The sequence below is a fragment of the Littorina saxatilis genome, linkage group LG8 (genome assembly GCF_037325665.1).
Source record: "Littorina saxatilis isolate snail1 linkage group LG8, US_GU_Lsax_2.0, whole genome shotgun sequence".
Classification (NCBI taxonomy): domain Eukaryota; kingdom Metazoa; phylum Mollusca; class Gastropoda; order Littorinimorpha; family Littorinidae; genus Littorina; species Littorina saxatilis.
Window position 1 is genome coordinate 46,951,145 of NC_090252.1, and position 20,604 is coordinate 46,971,748.

General features: G+C 38.8%; 1 protein-coding gene across 1 annotated transcript; it reads left to right on the plus strand.

Annotated features, from left to right (window-relative positions):
- Positions 1 to 230: 230 nt before the first annotated feature.
- On the plus strand, positions 231 to 2,095 carry LOC138973703 (uncharacterized). Its single transcript, XM_070346434.1, has one exon. The coding sequence runs from the start codon at positions 378 to 380 to the stop codon at positions 1,563 to 1,565; it is 1,188 nt and encodes a 395-aa protein (XP_070202535.1). The 5' UTR covers positions 231 to 377; the 3' UTR covers positions 1,566 to 2,095.
- Positions 2,096 to 20,604: the final 18,509 nt, after the last annotated feature.

A 20,604-nucleotide genomic window follows, 5' to 3' on the forward strand; every position in this document is an offset into this window, starting at 1 on the left:
CAGACCAGTATTGTTTCAGATTTACATACTGTATCATGTAAAACAGTCAACGAGAATGTAGCGTCCGTGGAAATATGCTTCTCTTATTATCATTATGGGTTCAAGTCAAGAACATACATATGTCATCTATCATGTAAGAGAAACAAAGAAATGATGATATAAATAAAACAAAACCCAATACTAAAATACATATTCTTTACTTATTTCATGCGAGTCTCATGACGTCCATATAATGACTGTTTCAGAGGGCAAATGAAGGTGCTGCCAATATCCTCCGAGAGTATATCAAGCAACGCAAGCAAAACGTGGACTTTGAAAGCTTCACACCTGAGCAGCTCGATGAAGTCCTGGGCCATTTTTATCTGGGTGCGAGGACAATGCAAGGTGAAACGTACAGAGGGAAGTCTCTTTCAAGTCTCCGCTACTCCCTAAACAGATACCTGAAAGCACCACCCCACATGAAGCGTTTTGACATCATTCATGATCCCCCTTTCCACGATTCTAATGAGAGCTACAAAGTAGCGATGCAAGAAGCTAAAGCAGAGGGCACAGGCAACATCCGGCACACCCCAGTTGTGTCAGAAAACCACAGGCGCGAGCTGTACACATCCCTGCACCTGAACCCCAACACACCTGTGGGTCTGGCCAATAAAGTTCAGTTCGACGTCAGACTTTATTTTTGCAGGCGGGCTAACGAGAACATGGAATCCATGACAAAATCAACGTTCTGCGTCAGAGTGGACGAGAACACAAACAGAAAATATGTAATGAAAATGGAAGACGAACTTACCAAAAACCACCGTGGTATGGATGACACTTTTGCTGCAGGTGTGATGGTCGAGACAGGCGATCCAATCTACTGTCCAGTTCGAAGCTTCGAAAGGTACATTTCCTTGCTGAACCCAAACACAGACCGACTGTGGCAATATCCCAAGTCGTCTTTTGCACTCGATGACACATGCTGGTTCCAAAATAAACCAATTGGCGTCGGTACACTCAGGCACTTTATGCAGAAACTTTCAGCTGCCTGCTGCTTGGGTGTGCAGTACACAAACCACTCGATTCGGGCTACGGGCATCACCATTCTGGCAGAAAATAACTTTTCAACAGTGGACATCATGGCAGTCTCCGGACAGAGGAGCGTGAACAGCTTGGCACACTACCAGCAAACTTCCAGAGCGAAAAAGATGGTTATGGCTGGTGCAATCGCCGCAGACCTAATTCCTCCTACACAGTTGTCGACACTCCAAGGACCGTCCCGAAGAACAGCGACTGTAACCAGCCAAAGTATCCAGGGCCTGTCTTCAAACACACCTCCGAAGAGCACACCTCCGAAGAGAAAGATAGCTGGAGCTCCGATCCAAACCGGCGACTTGACCATGTGCGATGCAGATATGCAGTCATTCTTCGCCGAAGAAAATGCCCCAGAAGATTTGTCACTGCCTGTGAACCAAACTGCCGGAGCCGTCGTCAATTCCGCAACACTTACTGAACAGACTCAGTCCATGTTCCAAAACTGCAACTTCCAGGGAGCCACTTTGAGTTTTGTCTTTCACAAGAACTAATCCGAAAATCTGTCTCATCATTCGAAATTCAAGACGCGTTTCTGTTCCTTCGACGCATGCGCACACAATATGCGCGCTGGAGATCGCTGTTCCATCAGTTTCGTATGTTCTTTTTTTTTGTTTTTTTGTTGTTGTTATAGTTCTTCGTTGTGAACATATTCGTGATTAAATTGAAGTCAAAACGTCATCAAACGCTGTTTGCTTTTCTATCTAAGTCTTTTGTCCTTTGTTTTCGTGTGTCTAAACCTGAATTGAATGTGGTGCAAGAGAGGTAACTACCTGACAAAAAAATGAACCACTCAGCATAATAGGTTGTCTCCCATACAACTTCTGTACAATCATTTCAAAACGCCCAGGAAATGGCAATATATCTAATATTGCCAGATTGTGTGATGATATCTTCTGCTATTGGTCTGTTTCGACAGTGATATCAAAATCTCGACCTCCGGTCTCGATTTTGATATCACTGTCTCAACAGACCAATAGCAGAAGATATCATCACACAGTCTGTCAATATTGGGTACTATTTTGTAATCATGAATCAAAGTACTGGATCTGCTTTGGGTTGCGCTTTTGAAGGAAAGTAGTCTAGAAATATTACTCGTCTTATTTGTTTTTCCACTGGATAGTATTCTAGACACCCCCCGTGGGTTAGGGGGAGTCCCATATTGGTTGGGACGAGAAAGACTTTACCCGATGCTCCCCAGCATGTCGTAAGAGGCGACTAACAGATTCTGTTTCTCCTTTTACCCTTGTTAAGTGTTTCTTGTATAGAATATAGTCATTTTTTGTAAAGAATTTTGTCAAGCAGTATGTAAGAAATGTTAAGTCCTTTGTACTGGAAACTTGCATTCTCCCAGTAAGGTAATATATTGTACTACGTTGCAAGCCCCTGGAGCAAATTTTTGATTAGTGCTTTTGTGAACAAGAAACAATTGACAAGTGGCTCTATCCCATCTTCCCCCTTTCCCCGTCGCGATATAACCCTTCGTGGTTGAAAACGACGTTAAACACCAAATAAGGAAAGAAAAAAAGAAAGCTGTCCGAAGGAATTGAGTTCTTATCGGACAATGCCAGCGCTTAGTTCAAAACGATAGGACATCTGACCGCCATGCGGCTATGTGAATCGGACATCTGAGCCTCTAAATCGGTCTATGTCTGATGTCCGACGCCTAACGACATCCCTGCATTCCCCAAACCTATTCAGAAAACAGATTGGGTTTATATGACATAGTGTTTATACAGTGGAACCTACAACACCGACACCCCGCAAAATCAAATTCGCAAAATCAATGTTCCCGCGTTAAAATTGACAAAAAATCAGAACTGCCAAAACAAAACATTTTCTGCACGTCAATAGAAAATCCAATCAAATCTGCATCCAAATCAGTCAGTTTTGTTCACATATCTGGTCTAACACTGACATTAAGGCATGTTGATTGGTGTAGGTATCATTCCTCTGAGAAGCTGTAAAAGGTGGTTTTTGAGGACGTTTTAGTGGGTAATGAGACAAAAACCGGTACGTTTTCGTAACTCCTCGACAAGCACTACACACTCATAATTGAATATGATTATTTGAACATTGGAAGACGTTTTACAAAAACACATTTAAATCCTATTTGCCACCTTTATCCCTGAAACGATTATTACTAAATCTGGTTATGTGCAATATTTTGGGTTATGTGCAATATGTTCTTGTTTTTAAATAAGTATATATTGATTTTTAAGCTTTTCTTCTTCTTTATAGAACGTAATGTGATCGTATGATGCATATTAATAAAGTGTTTGTTTTCACAAACAACGTGATAATAAACACCCGCTTGCATTGTGGGCGTCTCTGCAACCTATACACAAAACATTAGAAGACGAAGAAAATCGTGTTTTTCCTTTCGCCACTCTCAGTTGGAAATTGTTGGAAATTGATATTGAAAATATTTTTTTTTGTAAATAAAAAGACCCACTTGAACTTAAAAAAAAAAAAAAGTGTTGACATTTCCCTTAAAACCTCAAGAATAAATACATTAGGACTTCACATGACGAAATGTATGCATATATGTATGCATCGATGTATCTTAACAGGTTTGGTGGGATGTGTTATTCTGGGCTAGCTCAGAATGACCTCCCGGTCAAAGAAAACTCTCTGTCATACGACTAACTCGTAATAGCGGGTATTTTTAACGTTCGTGGTGACAACGCGCCAGAATCGCATGAAGATCGACCTCTCGAAGAAAACAAGTGTAGAGAAAGGGGGAATGTACGTTCTGGCTCACCGATTCCGACAGACCCTAAATATTAACGCAAAATAGGCTTCTGGACTAAACTTTTACTAAAATGAAACATGCGACAAAATCAGAAAATTACTGCATAAATCCATACAAAAAAAATACAGTAAAGTAAGGTTGTTTTGAACCAATTCCGGGTCTGTCGGAATCAGTAACCCAGAACGTACATTCCCCCTTTCTCTCATACAACGCTAAATTTAGTTTCCATTGAAATATTAATCCAATCTGCCCTTCGTAGCCAAGCCCAACACTACCGTATTGATCTGGGAAGGAAACCAGCCAGCGTGTGTTTTGCGAGGCCTGCAAGCTTGTCTTCTATATTCCTCCAATGGCAAGACAAGATTAAATCATGTAATAGCAACAGTTACGTCACGTCCGCCCAACACTTGGTGTTGATAGTAACATAGCATAGTGATTTTGTCATTTTTCCTGGTGCTGTGGTGGTGTGAAGACGTGTTTTCTGTGAGAAAAGTGTTTTGCCTGTCTCAAGAATCTATAGAGTTAGCTCCAGGAAGTTAGAGAAGCAAACGCTGCACAACAAGCTCTGTTGGATTATTCTAGACAATCAACTTATTTAATTCTTCCTGAAAATATGAATCAGCAAACAGAACAAGAAGTTAGGAATTTATCACAGTCAGACACTTCTTCTAGTATGGAGCAGGATGATCATGGACTTCATACTGGGCTCAGTCAAGACTTTGAGGTGATTGATTTACCGAATGTTGACACTGAAAAACTAGAGAGTTTAAAAAAACACATTGAGTACCATACAAAACTTCTTGAATTTTACAAACAACTTGATTCAATTTTCCAAGAGAGAGGACATAAGGCTGCAGAAGAGTTTGAATTGAAAGCAAATCTCCCCAAAAAGCCAATACCTGTTACCTTCCAAAACAAACGGGGAAAGAAATCAAAAGTCTTGACTTCACTTAGAGGGTCGGAGCTCCTAGAGGGTCTAAAAAATCATCTGTACTATGATGGTTCAACAAGCGAATCTTTGTTGTTTAGTACAAGCCGAACAACAGATATTGAGGAACTCAAACAAAAGCTTCTTGTTTGTGAAAAACAATACAAAAGTAAAGCAACAGATACCCTAAAAATTGTGGTTGTTTATGGACAATATTTAGAAGTGCTGAGGAGTAGACATTTTGGAAGATTCAAGGGTGTTTGTTTAGAAGTGTTACGTATAACACCTAGATGGGCGAGAGATCTCATTAACATAAGCATTCTTCTCAAGACATATCCCAAATTCCAACAACTAAATCTTCCAATAAAAACAATGTTGTCTCTTCGCAAGCACATCCATCAAGCCTTGGAAAACAATGAAGAGGAAGCAGCTTTTTGGATTGGTAAGTGTTATTTCTCTCTATTGCATACATTTGTTTACTGGTAACCAACGAGGGGATCTGCAGTTCCCCTCCTTAGTAACGATGAGCATAATGGTTTATTTTTAGTATAGCTCTATTAAATATGTATTTGTTTACCCGTAACTAAGTAGAGGAACTGCATTTCCCCTCCTTAGCAACGATGAGCTGGATTGGTCAGTGTTATTTCTCTCTATAGCATACATTTGTTTACCTGTAACTAAGTAGAGGAACTGCATTTCCCCTCCTTAGCTACAAGTTTTCATTCTTTTTGTTTATGTTTTCAGAATAACCGGTGGATCCGGCTGGGAAAACGTGCGTGCTTCACTGCTCTACTTCGCTTCAAAGGTTGCCTTCGGGCGGCCGCCGAGTGTTAACTTATTCAATTGACTTGGGTATTTGATTCAAGCTTTTGATAAGTGTACTTGGTGGCTGCTTTAAAACTCAACAAAGCATACTCCCCTTTCACAAACACTTCCCTAACGCAAGCAACGACGTCCTCTACCCCACTGCAGTCAAAACAAAGCTGTCATAGCGGGTTTTCCCGATTGACAAAAATTCTTATTACACACTCAGACTATTTGAAGCCGCGTTTGTTCTCCAGTGGCCAATTGCATAAGAATATTCTGGTGATGAATAAACGCGCTTTGTGTCATTAGCATCTAAAGATTTCTTGTTTACAATAGTTGTGTTGATCTGATGAAGCGCGGAACTGATCTTAGGGTTGTCATGGTGAAACACTCGCTTCTGAAACAGTGCTTCCTTGTAGTTATCATGCGATATGCTCGACTTTACAACCTGTTTGCTTACACCCTTTGCTTTTTTAACCACCCCTTTCTCACTTGCAACACTGTACATCTTTGCACGCAATCCAACATACTCCTTAATTATCTTCCCATTCATTTCATCTTTCATCTTTCCAATAACCTTCTTGTTAACATTTGAGTGCAATGGTGATTCTTTAGGGTAGTCGCAAGTGTCATAAAAAGAATCTTTTCCTTTTACTGCAGGACTTTCAGCTTCTAGATCTTTGTAAATGTCATCCGCTGGAATGTCAAGTAAGAATGAATCTGTGTCTGTGTAAAGTACTCTCGATTTGGGATATCTTGGTTTCAAATAATCATACAAAAACTCAAGCATCAACAGTTTTGACAACTCTAGCACAGTAAAGCCTATGAATACTGGTTTGTCAAGCTTGACTACAAGTTTTTTCATTAAGATACCATACAGCTGTTCATGAAAGTATTTAAAGTCTTGATACTGTGGTTTGGATGTCAGCTTGATGGCCTCATTTTCTCTTGTAACAAGTCTAACATCCTTTCTCTTGTGTGGGTTTTCCATTGTCTTACCAAAGTAACTGTTGTTCATCAGTTTAAAAAAGTCTTTCTCTGATGCATCAGCGGCTTTGGTTCTCAGTTCTGTGTTTTTCATGATGTAAGGTTTCATAAACTGTTCTTGATCAAATAAAATTATACGATGAACAGCCTTCAAAATTAATCCATGTCTAATGTAAAACTGTAACAGTCTGTAGTGACACACATACTTCTTTTTGTGAAACAGATTGGGCACCAGCTTTGGAGGTTCTCTTGGGTTTACTTTTAACCTCTCAGCCGCTAAAGGATAATCATTATGTAGATCATGAAGTGATAGTGGATAGTCTAAGTCAACTTCTAGTATCCATCCCTTTCGACTGTCTGGGCCTGCTTTTAATATTGTCAGCACAACACATTGTGAAAATGGTCCTGAATAGATCTTAAAGTTCCGAAGTGGAAGCGTCTGACACATTGCCCAACCATACAAATTGTTTGCATCTAGATACATGATGTAATTAGAAGGTTTCATAGGATCAAAGTCGTCCAAGTATTTGTTGTTGGCTTTGCAGTAATTGTGTGAAGCCATACTGATTCCTCCACGTAGTCCATTTTCAATCATCTGAAGTGTAGATAGATCTGATAGCAAGTCAATCTTTACTCCTGTAAATCTAAGAAATGCATCCCAGCTCATGCCTGGTGCAGATATGTAATGTGAAGGATCTAGATTGTAGTGCTTCATACATGTTCTTCTGTAATTCTCAAATATATCTGCAAGTAAACAAACATCAGCCAACAAATATTGATCATGATAATCACCCATTGTATTACATCCTAATTTATTCCATGCAGTCTTAGCGTGTTCATAGTCTTCGTCACTTATACCTTTACCCTTCAGCCGTGAGAAGTAAGCATCCTTTGGTGGTAACTCATCTTCATCAAACCTCTCCCACGAATCCATGTATTCATATGGATAGACTCCCTTTCTAACTAAGTCACTGTCAAAGTACTTACATGTGATTGGGAAAGCAGTTAGTGATGAAGATAAAGACTCAAGTGTTCCCATCAGATGTTGAGCAGAATCGTAGAAGTATAAACTATTCAGAGTAAAGGCCATGTACTTTTCTGAAGACTGCGCAATGCATCTTGCTTTGTATTCATCAGTTACTGCCTGCATGATCAGATGTGAATCATAACCGCGCAAGTTATGGAAGAAGATTGGAAGCTTCCAAGTCTTAGGATCAAACTTTAATTGTAGATTACATTTGCTGTGTGCTGCTCCTCGGAACTGCCCACTTACATGATCATGATCTCTTACTATTGGATTGTCTGTGTTTGGTGTTAGACTTTGTTCGCATATCCAACACTGTGTGGTAGAGTTAAACTGTTCTTGGTCTTCAGGTTTCATAACAATGTCTGAAAGATTCAGTTGTTTGGAGCAGTCATTTCGCACTTGGTTCATTTGCTGTAAGAAGTTCTTTGCTGCATTAGGTCCTCTGTACAATTGCGGTTTAGAATGTTTACCATCTGAACTAACAACAATAAATGCATATGAACAGACTTGATGATTACTTAGAGTTACTGTTTTAGGTAGGTCTTTTGGTAAAGGTCCTTCATATGGCACAATGATAGATTCAAAGTCAGCATAAACAACATAAGGACTTTTCTGTAGTTTGCATACATTCTTAAAATACACTTTGCTGTCTGGCGGTGGTGTTGTTAACTTCACAACCGCATCATCAACGCTCTTACAATGTTGCTTGTGTATAAGTGCTGCATGAATTGATGGAATACGCAAGAGACATCGCCTACAAAAGTCTTGTTTACTATTGTGATTGCTTGTGCTCGCCATCAGTCTACTCATTGTACGAATCAAAGTGTAATGATATTTTACACCATCAGTCATTAGTAACATGTCAACATGGTTAGTATCACAATCGCCAATCGTTGGTGAGTTCTTTGATATTCTGACTGGTTTCAGTTCATCTTCCTCATCCCACGTGTAAACATTTACGGTGATGGGTTTGTTTTGCTGTTCAAATTTGTCAATGCTTGTAATGCTGACAGGAAATTCAATACCAGTAAAGTTTAGTTTATTTCTGTATGCATGATAGTTAGACACTCTTTCTGCATTTTTCTTTACACTGTACAGTCTTGCCAGAACACACCACATAAAACATTTGTCATCATCATTCTTTATGTTCAGCACAGCACGTTTTTTGACAAGAGCAGGAGGTAAAGGTATGTAACTTCTACCTCTGATGGGGGCAAATTTACTTAGCTTCAATTCTATTTTTAGAATTTCACCTTCTGACCATCCGGATCCTTTCATCTTTGCATCCTCTGCAGCTTGCTCAAACCGTTTCATCATTTCATCTGCCCAGTTTCCATTCAATTCTGCCATAGAATTAAGTGCTAGTTGTCTGGTTGAAACATGAACTTCTAGCACCTCATCACTGACTGTTTTGTATTTTATTAAACTGACTATCTGCACTTTTACTGGAGGTTCAATCAACAAATTGTTTGGAATTTGTTCAATGGCGTCTTGCACACTGGACTGCACATTTTGAGGATCCGTTACTTGTAATTCAACGGTGTCAAATACTGTCGATAAAGATTCTAATACAGAGTCTTCCATCGCTGTGAGTTTGATTTTATAACTCAAAATAAAAATATAAATTAAAAAAATGAAGTTGCTTCCATTTTTGTTAACACTATAAAATCTGAAATAAAAAATCATTTAACATTTGTACCACGTGGAACTAATTGTAATTCCTCTTTTACAAAGGCTCTTTGCGGTGCTGGTTCTCTCAAGTAATATATAGGTGGATTTGTCTCTACTACTCTCTTGATTTCATGAATGTCAATACTCCAGATTGGATCCGTTGCACGCTTCCTGCTGTCACCCTCAGCTTCACCGGGTGCATATAAATATCTGACTTTCTGATTGAAAGGTAGTAATGCCACTGGTGTTGTTGACTTTGGAGCAACAGGTATTGTTTTCTGTTTGATTGCATCAACTGGTCTTAACCCTGTAGCTTTAAATACCTCCAGATTCATTGCTCTAAGTACTGATGGTAATCTTTTGACCCATTCAGTGTTACGCAATTTACTTTCTGTGTCCAAAAATTCCTGATGGTACTGATATGAAAACAGTTTTTCTGCCAACTGTTTGTTAAAGCTCTCAACAATAGCCTGTGACCTGTGGTTTCCTGGAATACCTCTCTTCACTGTAACATGATGTTTTAACAGAAGCTGGTTGACAGCTCCTTTAAACTCCTTACCATCATCGCACTGAATCATTCTGGGATACTTTAGTGGTCCACGTCTGTAAATTTCTTGCAGGGCAACAGCTGTAGCTATAGCACTTTTCTCTGTCAACGGTTCAGCATCTTTGTATCTTGTTGCAACATCAACTACAGTCAGTGCATACTTATATTTCTTCCTTCTGACTGTGTCATGCGGTAAATAGAGCAGGTCTATTTGATGAGTGTCATTCGGTTTGATGTTAACAAAGTGTGGTCGTGTAATTTTTCTTGGTGCAGGTAAATAGATCTGCCAAACTGCCTGCTTTGACAACCATTTCTTTGCTATATCTTGAGAAACACCTGCTGCGTCACTGAGCTTGTCAATAGCAGTTCTTCCTTTCCAGTATCCTTTTGGGGAATAATATATTTTAGATAACAAAGCATCACTCATGGTTTTTTAAATGACAGAATATTAAGATTTGACAGCACGCGCAATAAAGTAAACAACAGCCATACCAATAACAATGAAAACAATCTCGCCCACCTTCTGCTCTTCTGAAGGCTGATAAAAGTCACCCAGTTTTGGAGGAGCACTTGTCTTCATTTTCTTTCCAGTTACAAGATAGTATTCTTGAATGGCTGCATCAACATTGGCAAAGGTTTTGTTTGCATGTCCTTGCTGCCTGAGTTTATCATTCATAAAGTCTAACTGCGCAATTCGTTTCTTCTCGTATTCATCCTGTGCTTTCGCCAGTTGTTCCATGGCTTTGTTGTGCCTTTCCCTCTCTTCACCATTTTGCAGTTTAGAAAACAAATAGTTGCTGCCAGAAAATGCAAGCGCATTTACAATCGCACCTCCCACCATCATAACCAAGCTAGCCATTTTATTGTCTTACATGTTTATATTTTCTGGAATAATTCCTTGCTTCACCAGGAAGTCTTTTGTTGCAAAGGAAGCTGTCACAACACCAATTAGTTTAGCACCGTCTTCGAAGTCTAACTTTCCCAAGTCGGCTGGTTTCATTCTGAGGAGACTTTTACCCAGCATTGTGTAACCTACACTCAAGCCTCCAATCACTGCAGCGTGATAAACTAGATTAACTATTGTCTTTTCAGAACTCATTTTTATGTTATCAAAATTAAAATATTAAAATTATTCCATATGAAATGAATCCACTGCAGGTACTACTGTGGGCTTTGTTATTGTTTGTACTGCTTTGTTTGTTGGTTTTGGTGTTTCTGATTTTGGTGTTTCTGATTTTGGTTTTTCTGACACTTTATATTTGCCTTGCCAAAGTTTGTAAAGCAAGTATCCACCTCCTCCAACAACAGCTGCTACAGCTACTTTTCTGTATGATAGAAATGAAGATTTTAATTCTTGATCAGTTTGTGTGACCTTAGTCACTTCAGGAATGTTTGGTGTCTGCTCAACTTCAGACATAATGTTCTGCTTTGCCTTTTGATTTAACTTTTTTTGTCTGTTCCATTCGGCTAGTTTTTTTCCTGCTTCTACTCTACCAGGTTTCTTTGTCACTGTGTTCACTTCTGGTATTTTCGTCTGCTCCACTGTCTGCTTCAACTGATCCGTCATCTTTTTTATTCTGAAAATTAATGTGTTTGAAAGTAATTAATCCAGCAACAAATGGTACTAATAAAGCACCAAATCGATAATACAGGCCACAGGCAAGAGATTCGAGGGACTTGGAAACAACAGGGTCATGAGTTAGATCATGTGTTAAGTCTTCCTCCGAGTCGAGAGGTGTAAAATGTCCAAAAATCTTTGTGTACAAACCTATAACAGTCTGTCCAATACTTCTAACCATCTTAGAACCAAGCACTGATTCATACCGTCCATGATACTTTTCTATATCTTCTGAGGAAAGATGTTGTACTTCTTCCACAGTTAACTGCTGCCCAAGGTAGTGTTTTGTTTTTCCACAAACAGCAAGTGAATACAATCTTTCTTTTTTATCAGGTATAGTCCTACTGTCACAGATTTCAATATCTGTAGAAGTCTGCATCAGCAATTCATCACAGTTCATTTTATTTTGATGCAGAATAAAATTAAAATCTAGTAATTAAACTTGAGTAAGAACTTAGGTAGGAACTTAACAAGAACTTAGGTAGGAACTTGAGTAAGAACTTAGGTAGGAACTTGGGTAAGAACTTAACAAGAACTTGTGTAAGAACTTGAGTAAGAACTTGGGTAAGAACTTGAGTAAGAACTTGACAAGAACTTAGTAAGAACTTGACAAGAACTTAGTAAAAACTTGAGAAAGAACTTAGCAAGGATTTCTACAAACATACATACTGAACTGGTTGATCAGTTTTTAAAACCAGTTTCGAGTGCTTAGAAGATTTCAGATTATTCTTTATTCTTTCTCTCTCCTGTTTGTTTTCAATGACATCATTTTCTCGAAGGCACTCTTCAAAACTGTCACGGTCCTTTGAATAGAACAATGTTATTGTTTTGAGTTGCTCTCTAAAGTCTTTCAGAACTGCATTGTATTTTTGTGTTAATATCCAAACTGATATTAATGCATGTCGTCCACTGAATGCAAGCTTTGCTAGTGCACTTTTCTTTCTAACAATGTCACGTTCTGCTGCACAGTCATCAATAATAAACAGTGTTGGCGTGTTCTGAAAAAGATCGAAATAATGCTCCAAGCAAACATTTAGACGATCAGAAGGATTTACAATAAATATATTTTGATCAGACCATATGAATTTTCTCTCCTTGTATGTTCTGTTATGCTTTATGGTTGGACAGAATATGACTATGTGTTCAAAGTGATTTATGTAAACAGTCTGTAATAAATCCAAAACATATCTTGTTTTGCCGCAACCTGTTGCCCCACAAATCAAAGAACAGTGTGGATCTTTTGGAAGAAAATCTAGATACTTCATTTTAACACGTTCAATAAACAATATCCTGTAATCTGCTTTCAGAGATGTTTAACTGCGCATCTGACACAACAAACACGTAGATCTTAACTGATTTACTACTACTCCCTACTTCCTTTTCAATTTGTATTGTGATTCCTTCTGATCCGTTTTCAATTCGCCTTCCACTTCCATGCAGTTTGTTGTCGTCAGTTGTTCTGAGATCCAGCCATAACGCATATTTATTTGTCAAGAAATCTTCTACGCCAACACCGTGTAAATGTAGATCTTTAGCCACAAGATCAGATGTTGGGTCTTTCAATCTTCCTCCAGTAAAGTACTTTCTTGCTTCATCATAGTGTTGGTATGGCAGCATGCCAGATGCAAATATTTGGTTTGGCTGCCCTTCAATTGTGCAATATACTCTATTGATTAGTGGATTGTAAAACTTTTCTATTTGCCTTTCATATGAATCTTTTGGTTCCTCAAACAACATAAGTATTCCCTTCATTGACCTAGCTGGTGTATTCAAGTTAATGTTCCAGATTGGATCAGCCTGGCTTTTTGAAAGTGTACTGTGATTCAACACTCTTTCATAATAGATAGGCAGCTTAGAACTGTACTGATTTTCTATAAGTCTAGCCAGTTCAGGATGGTTTACAACATCAAACTCTAAAGAAATTCCAGACACCTTATACTTTGCTTCCGGGTCTTGTGAAAGCATAACACGATCATAACTATTGAAAGTCAGGTCGTATGACAGCCTGTCACGCAATGCTCCTTGATAGAAGGGAGGATGTGAATTTATGAGTTCAAAGTCAAGTGGAATACAAAATTTGTTTCCAAAAGCAACATTGACAGCGTTATCTTTTTTGTTATTGTCAGCTTTATCTCCTGCTCCTATTCTAACTTTTATCCCATTGTCTGACTGAATCCCTTGAAACACTCTGTTTTTCTTTTCATTGTCAGTCAACCAATTATCTGCGTAAACTAAAAAAACATCTGCATTATTCAATGACATCACTTCCCGCCCTTCCAGTTTGACAGTAATCTTCCTCACAATTGCTCTTCCTACATTATAAGCCAAAGTCCTATTTTCATCTGAGCCAGATTCTAATTCTAATTTGAATGATAGTCTTACAGTGCCTGGTACAATAACATCGTTCTTACCTAGATTAGGAAACCTAACAGTAAGTATTTCATTCTGATCAATAGTAGAAGGATTATTTGTAACTATAACTGTTTGCCTTATTCCTTTTACCCCGAGAGGTTCTTTCAGCCTTCTGTAAGGATCAAGAACAGAACCGAACGATTGTGCCATCTTTTTTTTATTTTCAAAATAAAAAATAAGTTACAAATGGCAGAAGGTGGATTTGAAGATTTATTTGAGCCAGCGGACGACATGAGCGAAGCAATCCCTTTGGTTCCCTATCATCATTCACTGCATTATGAGGTGGCACGACATGAACTTCTGGAAGGTAAAGTTAGAGATTTCTACAAAAGTTTAGGAGAAGAACCTGATGTTTTAGATCCAAACCAGTTCAAAATGGAAGCAAATCATTTATATACAACTAGCGATAAAGGAGAAAAAGTCCAACTTACATATAAATCTAATCCTGCTAAGTTTCTATCAAAAGTTTCACTAAAACAAAAACTTACTGCTAATCGACTTAGGCAATTAGATATTGTGCCTAGCACACGGTCATCACCTTCCCATGTTGTTTCCTTACTTCAACAAGCAGAACTAGGACTACCAACTGCTACTCAAATAGAATCTGTTCCATTGCAAGATCTTAATAAACTTGCAGATGAGGCTGATCAACTTATACAAGAGATAGAGACTTCTTTTTCTGAGGAAACTTCACTGAAGACTCCACATGAACTATTACCTATGAGAGAAATAGAAGCCCTTAATCAATCACTACAAACCATCAGAGGTGAAATAGCAAATAATCTGTCAAAACTAGGTCAGCTGGATGAAGATATAAACAAAGAGAAACAAAAACTTGCTGATGCTGATGATTTGAACCTAGAACAAGAAGTAAAAAACAGAATTTCTAAGCGTTTAAAAGATTTGCAGGAGGAGAAAGCCATAAGGTTAGAAGTTCTAAGTAACAATAGAGAACAACTGAGAACACAGGTCAGCAGAATAAAAAATACAATTCAAAGAATCCTTTACGAAGACACAACTCTTGCTGAAAGAATTAGAACGCTTTTCAGAGAGCAGGGAATCACAATAGCTAGTATACTAACTGCGTTAGGATTTGCAATAAGCACATTAGTGTTAACACTCACAGGTGGCACTGTCACACCTCCACCTTCACCTTCACCTTCACCTCCATCTGACCCGGGATGGGTAAAGAAACAACTCAAACACATTGCAGAACTATTAAAGAAACTAGCAGCAAAAGCTTTGGGTGCACTTCCAGGAATCATTGGTTCAATTGTTAGCTGGCTGTTATCTTTTGCAGGTAAAGTTGTTGGTTTCATGGCTGAACATCTCTGGACTCTAATAGTTTTAATTGCAGGTGTTCTGCTAACGAGAATAAAGCAAAAGTAAGCCTACACCCACTCCACCAATTACTAGAGCAGTCTTCTGCGATTCATGATCATCACTAATACTAACAGCTTGATCATCACTAGTGACAGAATGATCTTCACCTGCAGCGTGATCTTCACTTGTCACGCTTTGTTTCTGTTCATTGTGATATGGCTGTAACATCGTTCTGATTTCTGAATTCAGTTCTTCACCCTTTCCAAGCGGCTGGGTGTCACTAGCAATAATGATTTCATTGTTATAATTTGTTATTGTTCCAATCTGCAGCTGGAGATCAGAAGGTAACATGTAAAGGCCGTTACCAACAGCAAAGTCAACTTTTGATCTTGCATAACGGAGAGAGTCTTGATACCTTTTGATGCTGGAAGGCAGATCAACTGCAGAGTTTATGACATCTTCTAAATTTGATAACAACTGTTTCTGTGCACCAAACCCTGTGCTTGTTCTCATTATGTTTGATCGTGTCTGTGCCTGCGAGCCTAGCAAGCACCACGCATATGTTCGGATAGATTCATTGATCCTTTCAACACCTGATCCAGTGAAACCTTTGCCGGTGTCTAATATAAAAGTAGTCCATGCATTGTGGTGCTGTTGTTCTATTGATCCTAACTGTACCTGCACATTTGAAGAAAAAGATGTATGACCTGGCCAGTAATCAAAATTATACCTCCTGTGGACACCCCATAAATATAGTGTTCCCATGCCATGGTTTTTGTCTTGCTTTTGCCTAAAGTCGGTCTTAAAATCTATATTGAATTCATTGCAGAGACGCTCATACACTTTCATGTTTATCCTATTGTTGAATGGGTTCCAGCTCTTTTCATGCGGCATTGGTGCCTGAAGTTCAGACAAGATTCTCCTGCACTGATAGTAAACGTGAAATGTGTACACACACTTTGTCAGTAAGTTTGAATTATTCATGTGGTCTGCATAGGACACTCCACATCCTGTGGTTGCACAGAATATTGCAAAGTTTAACTGATTCTGATAGAACTGAATTGGGTGAGAGTTCCACATCTTTGGAACACTATCATTTTTGATTGGGGGATTTAGGTAAGAATGGAATGGGTCAGGCACTTTAACGCGAATGGATTGTGTTTCTGTTACAGCAAAGTCCAACTCATGGAAAGAAATAGTCTTTGGATTGTAATATGGTCCAGTTTTGTATTTAATGTCTTTGTTGAATTTATACTGAATCATTTTTGTTGTTGAATAAAAAATGTTTATCACACTAACAAATGTGAAGACTGGTGTGCCAGTTAAACTTGCAAACCCTATCAACAATCAAAATGGAGGAATGAAAGTTGCACTGCATGAAATTATGTACAAGGTTACTTGGTATAATATCAGTAAAAAAAAGAATAACAACTGGGTTAGAATTAATGGTAAAACACATTCTGTAGAAGATGGTTACTATGACTTCTGCACTTTAGAGAAAGAATTGTTTGCTCCAGTAGGTATTACAGCGAGTTTAAATCATGCAAGTCTCATTGCTACTCTTACTTTGCCCAAAACTAGAGAAGTAAACGTTTACTTTCCAACCAAACTCCTTGATATGCTTGGAATTACAAAAATATACAAGGGAACACGTCCCATTGACATGGATGTTAACAGTGTACTGTTTGTTCACATGAGAGAGCTTAACACATCCTATAATCTGTTTAATGATCAGCGTTCTGATCTGCTTAGGATTCTTCCACCGAGTGATGCCTCTTTTTGTAAAATGCACGTGCCAACATTTAAGACACTTCAGTTCAAGGACTTGGAGGAAGGGTGTCATGAATTCCTACACATTGATCTGAAAAATCAAAGTGGACAACCAGTTGATTGTTTGTTTAACATTACATTGGAAATAGTTCCATAAAATATTGAGTATTAAAATGTCGAGTGGACCTACAATAGTTTATCCTGTTGCATGTTCAACTATAGAGTTGAAAGATTTAGCAGACGCTATCGACTTTGAGAGCAATGCTGAAGTTGGTGCAGTGTATGCATTCGAGTTTACAGACACTGGCTATTACAAGAGAAAGGAAATCGACGATGAAAAGAAACCAAGATTTCTCAAACTAGGTCAAATCCGTGATGTTAATGTACCTGATCCAATTGTCGATGACACATTCTACATGTGGAAACATCAGAATAAAAAATGGGTACTTAGTCCTGTTATAAAAAAGATTGACTGGGAAATGAAGTTTGAATTTGTGAGTCCATACACTCTTGTTGGAAAAGACGACACATTCCGTAAGTCAATCAATGCTAAACCACTAATTGTTAGCCTTGTTCCTGCGTTTAACAGCAGGGGAGAAGTTGCAGTTAAACCTTTCCATAAGAACAACTATCTCATTCACAGAAAACAAAGTGTTGAAAAGGACGCTGACACCATTGTCGATTTTATACCCAAGCTTCCAATAGGGCAGAATGCAACTATGATATTTGATATAGTTGTCAGGAAAAGGGAAGAAACCACAAACACTGTTCTAATGAGAGGAATAAATCTCAACTGGAGACCATTAAATGTTGAAGAAGTCAGAGTATTTATTGCTGTTCAAAAGGATTCTAACACAATAAAAAAACAGACGTCAAACCAAAATGTTGTTGTTAACGCAGATATAAATAATTTAACAGAAATAAGAAGTATTAATCTTACTTATCTTGATTTGATTGCTTTCTACTATACAGATAAGGTGTTAAGCAATGAACAGCTTCAAAGCTTAGCAGAAACACTGGCCAGTGAGAATTAAGATAAATATTTTATATTTTGCATTAAAAAGATGACTAGCAGTGTGAAGCTTTATCCTAATATTGATGAAAGTGCAGCAGAAAGTCAACAATTCAGACTGGCACACATTAGTAATATACAAAAACAACTAGAAGATGAATTAGAAAAATATTCTCGCGCTAGACGTAAGTACTCAACAACTTACAACAGCCTTTCTAATGCCAGCACTGGTTCTACTATCCTTGCATCAGCTGCAGGTGTAACGGGAACAATTCTGTTAGCTACCGGAGTAGGGACTCCAGTTTCTCTAATCCTAGGTGGTGTCGCAGCAGCAGTTGGTGGTTTATCATTTATAGCATCAGCTACGGTGGTCGCCGGTTAATATGACCACTTTGGGACCGGGATAAAATGGTCATAATAAGCGGCTGGTCATATTAACCGATGTTAGAGAAAACGACTTTAAAAAAATCGCAAAACGAAACATTGTTTTTGTAATTAATAATTGTAAGAAAATGTAACTTGTTGGCAACAAACACAAAATTAAATATGTGTACTGTACATTGTAGCCATTATAGATGACGTCCGTTGAAAAGAAATTGAAATGGAATGAAAAGTAAATGGAAGAAACGGCATATACACGTCCAAATGTTCACTTAGGGCCTGGAAAAAATCACGGATGTTGGTCTGTGTGTTGGTGCTAGACCAGAGGAGATCCTTCACTTCATTGTCAAAGGCTCCAAACTTCTCCATGTTGTAGCCACGACTTTGAAGTCCAGACCTCAGTTTCTCCATGAGCGCTCTCATTTCAGGAGCTGTTGGGGGTGGGGGTGGGGGTTCCTCTTCGTCATCACTTTCAGGTTCTGTCTCGGTCTCGGTTTCATCCAATGACGTCCCTGGGCGCAATGATGTCACAATGTTCTGCATTATGGTTTCATTGTTCTCATCTGTGGGTTCGACGGTAGATGCGCCGTCGTCAACCCCCACCCAACGATCAAATTCCTCTTGTGCCATGTCGAGAGATCACTGAGCACTGATCACTGATCACTGATCACTTTAGTTTCATTCACGAAAAAGAAAGAAAATATCGCACGCCTTTTTGCCTTTTTCAAAAAATCGTATGTTTTTTCCCCCCCCCCGAGTGATTTCAAACTGAAAAAGATGTGAACTTGTTGCCATTTTCTCGAAACAATGTGGCCATATTAAGCGGCGTTGTGGTCATATTAAGCGGCTTTTTCTAATACATAACAAAGAAGGACAATTCCGGACCGGGTAAAATTGGTCATAATACGCGGCTGGTCATATTAACCGCGGTCATATTAACCGGCGACCACTGTATAATGAAAAAAATTGTGAAAAAGCTTGAAAAACACGAATCCATTTCCACTCTTGCATCATCAAAATTGTCTAGCCTAAAACTGTCTATCAGTAAAGCACTTGAAGATTCAAAAGTTTCTGACGAAGAATTCAAACAGATACAAACAGACTTTGATGACTACAAAAGTAAGAAAGCAAGTATTCAAACAAAAACACGAGCTGAATATAACAAGCCACTCGATATAGAAGATCTGAAAAAGCAGTTTTTAAAAAAGGGGATTCAAATAGGACGGGAAGAAAAAGTAAAAATAGAATCACTTGTAAAGAGTTAACTATTCGTTTAGACAGTCACATTGCATGTATCAGATATAATTCTAACAGTGAAAGAACATATGAAGTAAAGTTTGTAAATGAGAGAGCGTATTGAGCTTAAGAATGTTGTATCAGAGAAAGGGAGAATGTACGTTCTGGGTTACTGATTCCGACAGACCCGGAATTGGTTCAAAACAACCTTACTTTACTGTATTTTTTTTGTATGGATTTATGCAGTATTTTTCTGATTTTGTCGCATGTTTCATTTTAGTAAAAGTTTAGTCCAGAAGCCTATTTTGCGTTAATATTTAGGGTCTGTCGGAATCGGTGAGCCAGAACGTACATTCCCCCTTTCTCTCTAGTGTGTCGCTGAACATCAGTAATGTGAAAGTACTGCTACTCCTGTCTGATCAGTCTCCCCGTTAGATCGACAGGCTACATTATCAGGTAACTTACCAAACCGGAGTGTGTGTGCGTGTGTGTGTGTGTGTGTGTGTGTGTGTGTGTGTGTGTGTGTGTGTGTGTGTGTGTGTGTGTGTGTGTGTGTGCGATTGTCCATGTTTTCTTGTGTTTTCTTGGACGGGGTTCAGCTCGCGCTAGTAAACCTCCAACTGAGCACTACATACCCGAACTCTATCCGAGTCTTCATCTTGGGTGTACATATGTACCTCAACAACTACCACACGTCTTTGATCCTCTCACAATCCTTTATCAAAAGGACGACGACAACTACAACAACTAAAAGTCGAGAACAACGAGAGCAACAATCGAGAAATCCAGAACAACAACAACTTCGACTGCACCACCAACAACAGTTTTACACTGATAAACAGCGCTTGCAACACGAACGAGTTGACACGTAACACGGTTAGCGAACCGCAACGGCCGGGACTGGTATGCAGGGAAAGGTCGTAGTGGTACTTGGCCGCATGGTGGCGCTGTTTGTTCTGTAAGTCGCGCTAATTGCCATTCATGAAACCGTGTTTCGACCCGCCAAAGTCACGTGACGGTTTTAAACTTACGGCGCTACAGTGGCTAACGGCATGATGC

Coding starts and splice junctions, on each gene's coding strand:
- LOC138973703 (XM_070346434.1), top strand. CDS start 378: ATGCAAGGTGAAACGTACAGAGGGAAGTCTCTTTCAAGTCTCCGCTAC.